This window comes from Micropterus salmoides, unplaced genomic scaffold, assembly GCF_014851395.1.
Source record: "Micropterus salmoides isolate LMB-PRFRI ecotype aquatic unplaced genomic scaffold, ASM1485139v1 Ms_hic_scaffold_12, whole genome shotgun sequence".
NCBI classification, from domain to species: domain Eukaryota; kingdom Metazoa; phylum Chordata; class Actinopteri; order Centrarchiformes; family Centrarchidae; genus Micropterus; species Micropterus salmoides.
In genome coordinates, this window is record NW_024040263.1 from 28,738,922 (window position 1) to 28,751,764 (window position 12,843).

Here is a 12,843-nt window from a genome sequence, read left to right on the forward strand (position 1 = left end):
GAAGGCATAATAACAGTTTCCAGATTTTTGGCAGGAAGAAATGGTCTGATTCTTGAAATGTTTCTGAGATGATGACAACAGGATTGAACCATTGATTTGACATGTTTGTCTAAGCTGAGGTTTTGTTAAAAAATTACACCAAGATTTCTGCAATGCTGAGTTATCAAATGGGACAGAAAACCAAGACTGTTTCAATCTCTGTCTTATCAGCATTGAGCTGCAGGAAATTTTGTGACATTCACTTGCAGGTTGACAGAGATCTAAGTATCATCTGGGTAAAAATGGAAACTGATGTTATGTCTACATATGAGATGGCCAAGAGGGAGAATGTAAATGGAAAAAAGGATTAGACCCAGCAATGAGCCCTGGGGTACCCCACAGTGAACACCTGTTGCAGCTGACCTGACACCAACGATACAAACACAGAAATGCTTGTCTTTTAGGTAGGACCTAAACCATTGCAGAGCAGTGTCACTGATACCCACTTAAGTTTCAAGACGGTCCAAGAGGATCTCATGGTCATGGTCATCATGGTCTCATGATGCTGTCCCAATCTGTGCACATTTAAAGGATAGGTTCATATCTTTTCAAGTCTGTCTTAAAACAATAGTCAGGTGCCCATATGAAGATTGAAACAGGTTTTTCTTGCTGCAATCATTCCTCCTGTTTATACTGGGGCTTAAAAGATTCCTTCTTTTACGTACGTAACTTAATATTGGGACAATTTTATTCTGTAGAGCTACTGATAGCTCAAACTCTAGTTTTTTAATATTTTATTTATACAAAACTTTACTAGATATTTCTTCTTACAATTAACATCCTTGAAGAAGGTGTGTAATTCTATTTTTGTGCACCATCACAATGACATAAAAAGTGTCTCTGGCCTGAGCTTCTGCCCAAGCTTAAATGCTTAAAAGTTTCCATTCCAGACAACCAGAAATGGGCAGCAAAGCAAAATTCATAGTTCTGTCCATAGATAGCATTCATGAATTCATGTAGGTATGTGTAGGTATGTACCCTAAAATGTGTATAATCTATACTGTGTCAGGAAATACAATAGTTTCCCAGACACACAGACATTTATCACAACTTTCACTGACTCCATAATAAGTTATTCAATTGTGATACCATTTATTTCCAATGTAATATTAGAAATTAACATTGTCAAATGCAGGTGACAAAGATCACTTGTTTAAATAAAGGATTCATATTTCACTGTCAAGATGCGCCAACACATGCCAGAGAGACAGAGTGAGAGGAAAAATTGAGCCAAGCCTTATGGCCACTGGAGACATGAGCAACAGTGTGTGTATGTGTGTGTCGGACAGGCAGAAGCAGATGGTGACAGAACAGACTTGAGCCAGACAGGAGAAAGCGAGGCAATCTGGCCCCAGACCTCAGGGGGATACATATCCTTGTTACTCTGCAGCTCAGCAGCAAACTGCACGTCAGAGCACAAATATAAGCAGAATATAGTATACACTATGTAATGAATGACTTTTAAGTACATATTTAATTTTTAGACAAATGTCAATCAATTGGGAAGCTGTATTTTGCAGCTGTTAGTGTTTTCTTAAAGTTATCCAATTATAAATTGTCATTAGCTGTAGCACATTCATCTATGTAGCATCTGTCTATATAGCATTATAACCATGCCTCCTTTGTGTTGCTACTTTTAAAAATTGTCATTATTAGAAATTAAAAATGTACTGTTGAAAGGTTTTTCATATCTTAAGTATATTCCTATTACATCATAGTGAACAGTTTCATTTTACATTATAACTTGATTTGAAAGATTTAGTTGGATCATTTTGAATAGGCAGATTTGCGGTAACCGTCTTTGACTGAAAGAACCACTTTTGCGCATGTGCAGAACGGATCTAGCAGGCGATACGTATTTGGCGCTGACACAAGTTGCCAACCGATGCATCCTCGGTAAAATGGGCACACTTCCGGGAATTTTAACCATTCTTTCCAAAATGCAAACTTTAGTATTGGGACAGTACTTGGACCACAAAAGATGACGTTTTACAAGAACACAAGTACAGACAAGAACACAATCTGAGAAAGGCCCTATATGCAGTAACAGGTGAGGCTGGGAAAAAAATCACATCCACCACCTCACTCCCAGGGATGTGTGCTTGCCCCACAGTGACAAGTCTGCATACAGCTGGCCTTCTGGTGCGATCATAAAAAGCTGTAGCTTAAAACACTCAAAACTGTGGAGCTGACATAAGACTTCAGGAGGAGCCCCCCAACAGTACTCCCATCACTATTAGAGTCCGACCGATATGGGATTTTGATATTTGAGGATTTTTAAATCAAATACTCGATATATTGGAAACACATAACATAACAAAGATTATAGATCACGGATCACCTATGATCCATTGCAGCACTAGCAATTTGCTCATATCGGCCAATAATATCAGACTCTAATCACCAACGTGCAACACGCCCTCCATTCAGGACATACATCTCAGTCAGGAAGTCAGTCAGAGTCAGGAAATGGGCAGGAAACATCACTGCAGACCCATTGCACCCTGGACACAAACTGTTTCAACTTCTCCCAAATAGCTAAATCTTTATGTTGCCCTTTGATCAGCTTTGATGTCAGTGTATTTCTATTTCCATTATACACTGAGAGCAACACAAAACAAAAGCATGTATCAGCATTTTGACATCATTCAGGGTTAAAAATTTTGGCAATGTTCCTTAAATGAAAAAAAAATGTTTTTGCGACCTTGCTAAAATGAAGAAATTAAGATTCTAAAATCTGTAATTTGTATTTGTTTTTAAACACTGACTCTATTCTCTGCCTGTTACTTGTTTTCTGTTCATTAAAAAGTTTTTACTAGGGCTGCATGATTAATCTAATCACAATGTCATCCTGTGCGTTTACATAACGGCAAAAAAGGGTGTGATTTAATTTAATAGGGAAACATTGTGCTGTGTGCGTGTGAAGCTCTCTTCTCTGTGAGCACTGCAGTCTTTTCACTATAATCAGAAACACTCAGAAAAATGATTTACGAGCAGTTTGCCAGTAACGTTTAAGACAACCCCCCTCGCCACTAATCGTTTAAAACACAGCTAGATTGGCCACCGGGGCGCACAGAGAAATGCCGGTGGGCTGGTTGCTCTGTGAGAGAGACGTGTTGTCGGCAGCTGAAGCGCTCGGACAGAAGAAAACTGGGAGACGATAAGGAAGGTTTGGGTTGGGTAACTAGCCATTTAACGTTCGCTCTATCGGTGCCTTCATTGTTCAACACATTCAACTTTTCATAAAGCCGACGCGCTTGTCAGTCACTTTTCACCAACCGACCAATCACAGCCTGGAAGGGGCGGGACATTAAAAAAAGGCTGTTATGCTACTGCAAACATTACAGTGTTGAACAATATCTTTATTGACAAGTTAGTACTTATCATTAACAAATTAGAAGCCATTGTACAGCCTTTATCTTGCACAAGGATTTAATGAATAAAAAACACTCATAGAAATTTATCAGCTGCAAGTAGTAAAATAGTATACTGTTAAATAAACATTATGCTTTTATTTAATGTTATAATATTAAACAGCATTTTTGGATTGTTGGCAAAAAACATGTATTTCTTCTTGTTCATATAACCTTGTTGAAGCTGAGAAATACACATTTTAAAATTTCAGTATTTTATGCATTTTTCTTGATAATAAAGCAAGTACACTCACTTGTTCCATTATATCGCAATCGCAATTTTGTCCACAAAAATTGCAATATAACTTTTTCTCAAAATTTTGCAGCCCTAGTTTTTACTCATTGTAAGACTGGTAAAAAGAGCATATTTGACTTGGTGACTAACTATGTTGCCCATATGGAGCCTATATATTGGTTCCTTGGGGGACACAGCATTCAGTGTCAAATGTCTGGGATAAAAAGTTGCCTAAGCTAACAAAACCTTTTCTAAAGTCTATGGATTAAAAGTGAGACTGATCGATCAGCTGGTGACCGTGATCAGCCAATTTTGAGCTTAATTGGCCAACACCAGGGACGGACTGGGAGTAAAAAATGACCCTGGACTTTGATCCCGACCAGCCCACCAGAACGGTTCTCCGTATACTCCACTGTGACCGCCCTATTAATGCACGCACGTACAAACAGATCCAGCCTCTAATAAGCCACCTAGCAGCATCACAGCCATTGATCACTATGGCAGTACTACTAAAAAGGCTGCAGAACACACACTGAACTTGTCATGAATGAACTACCTCACACCACATGAAGCCTTGAGATAAAAAGACTAAAATATCCACAATCCTCTCTGAGACAGAGCACTGTCTAACTGCTGCTCAGGGTCAGCTGGTTGGCTTTAAGTCATGGGAATACACATAATAAAAAACTGCTTGAACACCTCTCCAAACAGAACGTAACCTAAGAGAGCAGCACTGATCATCAACCTCGATACAAATAAAATAATATATAAATTAACTAATAAAGGCAAAATTTTTGAAAAACTACAAAAACACAGCAGTGACACTATTTCATATCAAATGAATGAAGGCAACACAATAAATAATAATGTGAAGTGGAAGGAACCTTGTCAATGAGAATCATATCAAGCAAATCACTAAAGACACATTCTCCCACATAAAAAATGAATTTGAGAGGGAAAGGATTGCTTGGTTTTATAATATGTATAAAACACTATTTGCAACCACTGGCAGACACCTAAATAAAATTTGCTGATTAACATTTGTAAGTGTCAAAAACATTTACACGTGTAACAAAAACCAATCAGAATCAAATGAAAATGCTTATTTTAGCAAAATAAAATTACACAACAGTAAATCTCTGATACTAAAGTGATTTATTTCCCGTTAAGCATCAGATTTTAGTTTTTCCACTAGCAGGTTTGAACACACAGTTACTGTACTCTGTACCTCAGTTCTTTCTTTCTGGTACATTTACAAAAGAGTAGCTGACCAACAGCATTTGCATTTCACTGATAGAGGGGGGTGGCCTGTGTCGCTCAACCTTCTGCCAAACTTTGTATTATTTGTTAAAAATGATAGGCGAAGGAAGGCGGCCCACCGGCCCGGAGGTTGTTTGGCCCACTGAGAATTGTCTCGGTACTCCAGTTTGCCAGACCACCACTGGCCATGACCAGTGATTGGTGCCAATCAGTGTCACATATCAAATCCTGGTCAGATTTACACAGCGCAGTTGGGCGGACCACCTAGGTATTAAAGATCGTCAATGTATATTTGGCAGAGAAACAGAGAGACATCTGGTATTATGTTGGAAGACACGGACACTGTGGATATTTTACAAGCACGGACCAGGTAAAGCAATACTGAACACAACTGTTGGTGTCAATGTCATTCAGTACCACATTGGTCTTGATTGTTTCAATAGGCTCTGTCATTAACAAGCCTCCTCCACACATGGCACACCTGCTGCTGTGAAAACGTAATCGCAGGTGAAAAAATCCAAAAAGTGAGTTCTGTTATTTTATACTGAAGTTTATTTTTTAGTTGGATTTTTTTTGTACAAAAAAAGCTCTCTCCTTTAGCCTAACCAGGAGCACTTTTTTATTTTGAGATACAAAATTGAAAAAAAAAATGTTCTCCATTGTTTAAGTAAAATACATTAAGAATGAAAGAAATGTGTTGAATACACAATGAATTCTGTATTTTGCCACTTAATTTTATTCTTTACGCTAAATGTTGTCGGTTGTGCTGCCAATTGTCTCTTTACATGACGTAATGCTTGAACCTCAAAAGGGTAATTTGTGTTCAACCCTTGACCGACAAAATAATGATACTTTTCCATGAGACTTTCTTAAATGTACATCTCATAGTTTAGAACAGTAGACTCTACCATGCTAAATATGAGACGAGTGGTGTGCAAACATTGCAAGGCCGAACACACTGTAGGCACAGATGGCCATTTGGTTCAAAGCTATTTCAGTAATATTTGAATGATTCATTCTGCATTGCATACAGGTTGGCATCAGCTCAAAAAGGCTATTAAATCTAAACTGAGTGACACTATGATGGCTGTAAGTTGATAATATTCAAGATACTGTATGTGATGATGAATTATTCTATTTTAGGGAAGACACTGTAAGACTGCAGCTCTCCTTTAGATGCAACAACATTTACAGCAGCCAACTGCTGGACAGTAACTTTGTGCTTCTGAACAGAGGTATGGGTAACCATTATCACTCTTTGTCTGCCATTTCTGCAATAAACACACAAGCTGAACATCATTAATAAAGGTGTGCTGTATCTGTGAGCATATCAGACGTTTTGCATCATGACCAATAGAAGGCGTGCCATGAGATCATGTAGAGGTGGCATGTCCACCTACAGGTGCTGACACACCTTTGTCTCATCCATCTATCAGTGCCAGAATATAATAATATAATATAATAATGATTTTGTGTGCAGTATGAGCATACAATATCAGCCTCCCTTGAAGTTTCCACTTTTTACAGTTTGTTTTGTACGCTGGCCAAGGCCCACAGTGGTCAGACACAGCTCCACTATTCTGCTCTGTGGAAAATAAGACGCACGAAATCAAACTCCTGACTAGAACTGTATTTTTGCTACTCATAAGTTGTCTGGGGTTAGAAGTGCTGCATTGGTTTTAGAGACAAGAGGATTACATATCTGTGTATAGATAAAGCATGTACAAATACAACAAGGCTTGCACATTTCTGTGAAAAGGAGCCAAGTCTTTCAACTTGCTACCTAAACACTTGACAACTGCTGCAAACTTCACTTTTGAGAGGCCAAGTCCTGGTTAGTTCAGCAACAAATGTGTACTCACATCTAGTCTAGTGAAGTTGGTCTAACAAAATTTTCATTGCATTTTGATTTACTCATTTTACCTCCTTTTATCTTGTGTTGTACTGTAATGTACCATATTGTATTTTCTTTTTTCTTTCTTCACTGTTTTAATGTTTTATTTATTTAAAAGCCCTTCTAGGGACAGGTGTTGCAAATTAGCATCTGCTAAAAACACTATGGTACACACATTGGATTGTTTTCAGTTTAGCTATGTTAGATGTACCAGCCCCAATACAATAATGCTACTTTGCGTTTTCTCTCTTCAGAGTTTACATTTCATAAATCCTGTCGTACCTGGAGTGATCTCCTGCACCAGGATGGGTGTCTGGGAGGACAGAGTGAGGCCATGAGAGTTGAGGCTTGGGTCCCGTTGGATCTGGACAATGAAGCGGAAGGGGTAATTCCTCTGATCGGGGCCACTGGACTCTGCTGTCTTCCCATCCACTGCAACCCGATCTCTGGAGAGCAGGAGGACATAAATAAAAAACAAAAATAATTCATACAGAATGACAGTTAAGGAGTTCTGTTGTGAACAACTTTATATTTGAGTATATTAGAAAAATAACGACAGAAATACTAAATGCAACAGACAGTAGCAATATGGAGCATAAATTATTCGTTTTGCGATGGAAAAAGCTAAATATAGTTGGCTTGGTGGGTCACTAATGTGGACTTTCTATGATTGGCCCCTCCCTCAGTTGAAGGACATACATGGCAGATGAATGAGAATTGAACTAATACATTTAAATAAGATAAAAACAGAAGTTTACCTGCTCAGAGAGTGAGACCTGCTGCCCAAGTCTCGGGATCGTCTCAGCCATCGTCCCACTACCTGCTCCACCCGGCTGGTCCTACGGGAAGGGGAGCGGCTCCTGTCCTGCACCTCCATTTACCTACCAAGGGGCAAATGTCAAAGTAGTCATACATACAGCATACTTGGATAAATGAAATATAAGCAAATCAAACACAGGCAGAGAGCTCATGCGCAAAAACATTTATCAAAAACATATTTCTGGAGCTCAAGTTTTTTCTGCCCATTTAAAAAAAGGGAAATGAATGAGAGGAAGAGGAAGTGTCTTAATCAATGTGTCCACAAGACTGTAAAATCTAACTCATCATATCTTTGCAATGAAAATACAACATGCAAATCACAGGAGTGCAAACTGCAACTCTTCAGGGACACAACAGACAAAAACACACACAAACACACACACACACACCAGCGTAAGGCTAGATAATGGGACTACTGGTTATTAGACATGGGCTGAGGCCAACAATGATGTCACTTGTGACTTCATGGAGCCTAATGGGCTCTTAGCCCGAGTTATGAGCCAATTACTTGCATGTTGTGTTCAAGCCTCAGTAAACATCAATATCATTAATTCGTAATTATAAATGATGATGGCGTCTCCTTTAAAAAGGCCCCTGTTGTGTTTGCTGTGAGGCAGGTGGTCATCATAAATGATTGTTGACTGGCTGTGGTGGTTGGTGAGCTCAAAGTAATGGACAGAGGTTGCTTCTAGTGTCTAGTCAGGCTATTACAAGGACCTGCAGCTGTGGGTTAATTGGTCTTTCTGGAACCTTGCAATGTTTTAGGTAATGCCATATCAGCTTACACACGCACACACACACACACTTCAGACATTACTATTGCATTTGAATGACTAGATGAACTCAAATACCCCGGGACCCGATCCCGGATAAGCGGATGAAGATGGATGGATGGATGGATGGATGAACTCAAATATGGACACGGCTGCAACTAATAAATATTTCCATTAATGATTAATCTGCTAATAATGTTCTCAATTAATCGACTGATCATTTGGCCTAGAAATGTTTGTAGTTAGTTAAAAAATGTTTTTCAGAGCCTAAGGTGAGAAATTAAAATAGCTTGTTTCATACTGCCAGTTCTCCAAAACCCAAAAATGGCAAAATAAATCATCAACATTTGAAAATCTCAAAAAAAACAAATGTTTGGCCATATTCCTTAAAAAATTACAGAAGTAATTAATTCATTATCAAACTAGCTTAGTAGATTAATATTAGATAATTGTTTTCCTCCAGCTGCTCTGCCTCAACTTTCCTTGATGGACAGATAGCTTTACTTGTTGTTAGTAGTTACTTTAGCCTCTAACTACTGCTAACGGCAGCTAGTTAGATCAGTTAGCTGTGCAGCTAGCCGTCCTATTAGCCGACTCTGCCCTGACTGGATCACTTTGTAAACAGCCTTGCAAAAATTGGCAGATGATTAAAATAACATCATGCGGCATTTTTGGACCCACAGAACCACGTGGATGTGAAATATGTCATTCTCTATTTGTTGCCCAAGTAAATGTGTCTTTCATGGTAAAGATCACTCACACAAAACAATGTTGTTTGTATAGTAGGTAGTTTACTGATGATGAGCTTTTATGGTTTTACTCTTTAAGGGTATTCGTCAAAGGGCCAAAACATCAGTGAGGAATCCAAGCACACACACGCATGCACATACACATAAAAAAACTCCCTCTCAGTTTGATGACTGAGGCACTCAGACAAAGACTTCAGGTCATTAGCTGTTACCTAACACCCCCTTCACATTATCAAAGGCTGACTGTACTAGACTGTGACTGGAAAATAGATACTCATGTACTCGTATTCATTCATGTAGAATCACCTCATTCTGAATGACAAATTGAAAGGAATATAAGCAGTGAATCAAGAAGTAAGCAGATGAATGAATCATTAACAGTAATTAAGCGATCAATTAATTAATGGTCATAAAGCAGGATGCACAAGTCCAAATATAATGAATAAGGAAATGGATGGATGGAGGGATGAGAGGTAGATAATTCAATGAATTCATAGTTGGATGGAATGAATGAGTGAATGATCTCAGCAGGCCTTTTGTGCCCCTCAGTGAGCAGATGCCGGAAGGAATCTCCCCCAGACGGATGTTGCCTGATGATGGGCATTAACACCATCCATTAGAGAAAACAAGAAGGCAGGGAGGGAGGGAAAAATGGAGAGGGTAAGTTAAGTATCTGAAGAAAGAATAGGAAAGTAAAATGTCCAGTGCATCGTCAGGTCAGTATGATGCGACAAAAGCAGAAAACTGAATGAAAGGTTAGAAAACACAGAAGTGTGATGGAAGGTGAGAGAGGTTTTAGGGGTGAAAGTGGTAAGTGACACAGCCAGACTGCAATGTCTCCTGGGGGATCTTGAGTGATAAGCACATTTTCCATCCCTCTGTCTGTCTGTGAATACCCCTCTCCTGCTGCGCTCTCCCTTTCTTTTCATGCTATCACTTCCTGTTTGCCTCACACACAGTGTCTCACTCCTCAGGTTACAGAGACACAATACAAAAGTGTACTTAGGTTTGTTAGGGTCAGAATAATCCCACCAGCTCACCAGCATGGTGATCTCAAGAGTGATATAGATACATAATAAGCGAAAAGACCCTGAAGCTCTGAAATAGCTGATTTCCATACGAGTTAATTAATTCTAAAAGTGGATAATAAGGGTTGGAAAACAGCAAAATGTCTGTGCATTACAAATGTCAAACACTGGGACAAAGCCTTCAAACACCTAATCCCCTCTAATCCCATAAAGATGTTTTCCTTCCGAAGTGGCTTTGATTGACTATGGTGATGAAGTACAAGCTCAGTGGTCCGGCGATCCAATCCACTCTGGTAAAATAGTGTTGAGAGCAATTCCTGTTTTGCAACCACAGCGTTCACGATAAGAGATCAAGACAGGAAATGTCGACAGATTTTCTTTAAAAGGTGTAACGTTAGAGGCTGCTGGCAATATTATACTGTACTTCCCCCTCACATCAATCACAAGACACATCACATTACTCAACCTTACACTCTTGGTGCATCCACTGCTGAACCTTGCAATTACTTTTGGTTTCTCATTATGGAAAGAACATTTTCTACCCATCTAGTCATTGTTATCCATGTTGGATAATAGATTGATGACACATGAGACAGGATTTTGAAAGGAAGACTTGTAACTGGAAGGTTTCCAGGATGAACCCTGGAAATTAATAATAAGTTGCTTTCACAACAAAGAACAAATGATACACTGTCACCCTTTGGTTCTAGTTTGTGCAGTAGATTACTGCATGTCATCTATATAGCATCTCTCATGGTCACAAAGAGCAAACAAGGAAAAAGGCGGTATTGTGCATTATTAGTGTGTAATAATAATCTTTATTTTTTAGAGCACTTTTCAAAAGCAAGTTACAAAGTGCTTTAACAAGTGTAAAGACAATAACACCCAAAAGACAATACAAAAAGAATACAAGATAAAAGCAAGAAAACATTGAAAAGACTAAAATACATGTTTAAGATAAATATAAAATAAGTAAAATAGAATAAAATAAAAGGGATAAAATAAAATCAAATCAGGAAAGGCTCTCCTATAAAAGTAGGTTTTAAGAAGGTAACTGTAACTAAGGGTGGGCGATATGGCCAGAATGTTCTATCACAGTGTATATAATTTTGTATCACGGTAACGGTATATCACGATACAGAAATTGTTCTGTGAATTCAAATAAAACATGGTTGAAAATAACCATATCATAATTACCAACTTTACAGCAGCAAAATAACATCCTGCTCAGCTTCCAGACCGCAATCTGAAGAGGAGATGTTTGCTAGCGCCAACTGCCTATCTAGCAGTTGGAAAACAACAGACAGACTAAATGGACACGCGGTGACCAATGGCGCCGCCAGGGGGGGCCACGGCCACCCTAAGAAAATGGGTGGCCACCCCAGTGGCAAGGAGCATATGTATAAAATGCTATATACTGTTTATATTATGTAACCCCTTGGTTTGAGTTAAAAGGTGAATAGCAGCATACAAGTGTTCTCATATTAGGCACATATTATCACTTTAAGAGGGTAACCTCTGACCCTGAGGAGTGACAGACTGTGATGTTTATTTTTAGAAGAGGCCTCCAATTCGTCCATGTAGATGGCAATCACATTTCTAAAATTGTGACTGGTTAAGGGGCGGGACTAACAGGCAGAGCAGAAAACACCGGTGTTGTGCCGAATGTGTGTGTTTTTTGTGGAGGCAGCAACAAGCTGCAGAAGAAAGAAAAGTGTAGTTTAATTAATGTACGGAGACAGTTATAAGCCTGGCTAGTTTATAATAAGTTTGTCACACTGCTACACAGTTTTGTGTATTGTACTGTGTGAGAGTCTGCAGATAGCAACAGGTTAGCACCATCACTAACAGCAAGCTAACGTCGTACGAATACTGGAGCCCTGACAGCGCCGTGTGTGACGTTATGTTTCAAGGGAGACCGTCCTGTGCCTGTTTTCACCTTCATCTTTGTGAAAGGATTGCAAAACATGAGAACAGCAGGGAGTCATCTGGACGATGCTGTAAAACTGGGCTCAACGTTACTTGCGCCCAATAGGCGTTCCAGTGAGTAGCGCAACAAACACTGCGGGGCCTCAAGTGAGGCCTTAGCTCTGGTGAGTGAAAGCATCTTTTATCATCCTGACTCTGCTGCTGGTCCCTGCATGGGCAAATTGTTGTGCTGGATCGGTTGAGACTAGGCTACGGATTACGGTTGTTGTCATGATGTTGTTGTCATATAGCCACTTTCATACTGCCTTATTATTTGGGATTATTAGGCCAATTTGCTAGCTTGCTGCGCTGTATGACAGATATGGAGCTGGGAAGGGGATATATATTGGCCGACATTCTTTCTGTTTTGATTGCAGGATCTCTGTGGAAAGGGGCTATAGAAAGGCACTGGATGCCTAAAACGTTGTCTGTGCGCATGGTTGACTTCATTGGTGCTGACCTTACTGCTCTTTGCTTATGGCCCTGTAGGCTCATTTGTTCTGAGCTTGGTTATGTCTGCTTAAATATTGCATTCTGAATCTAGGTTTGTGACAGTGGTACTGTAACTTGTGTCAATGCACTCCTCTCTCTCTCTCTTTTGCTCTCTCATGTTAAGTGTTTTGTGGAGCCATGCTGTTTGTTGACATGTTAAAAAACACAGAGGC

At 39.4% G+C, this 12,843-nt stretch overlaps 1 protein-coding gene across 1 annotated transcript in view; it reads right to left on the reverse strand.

The window, feature by feature from the left end:
- Positions 1-12,843, reverse strand: part of LOC119899711 (FERM and PDZ domain-containing protein 1) — a 57,666-nt gene that overhangs the window by 21,993 nt on the left and 22,830 nt on the right. Inside the window, exons 3-4 of the mRNA XM_038714387.1 lie at positions 7,600-7,722; positions 7,124-7,287 (exon numbers count right to left, since the gene is read on the reverse strand). Of these exons, the coding sequence (XP_038570315.1) occupies positions 7,124-7,287; positions 7,600-7,718 (283 nt within the window). The 5' untranslated portion in view covers positions 7,719-7,722. The remainder of the gene's footprint in view (positions 1-7,123; positions 7,288-7,599; positions 7,723-12,843) is intronic.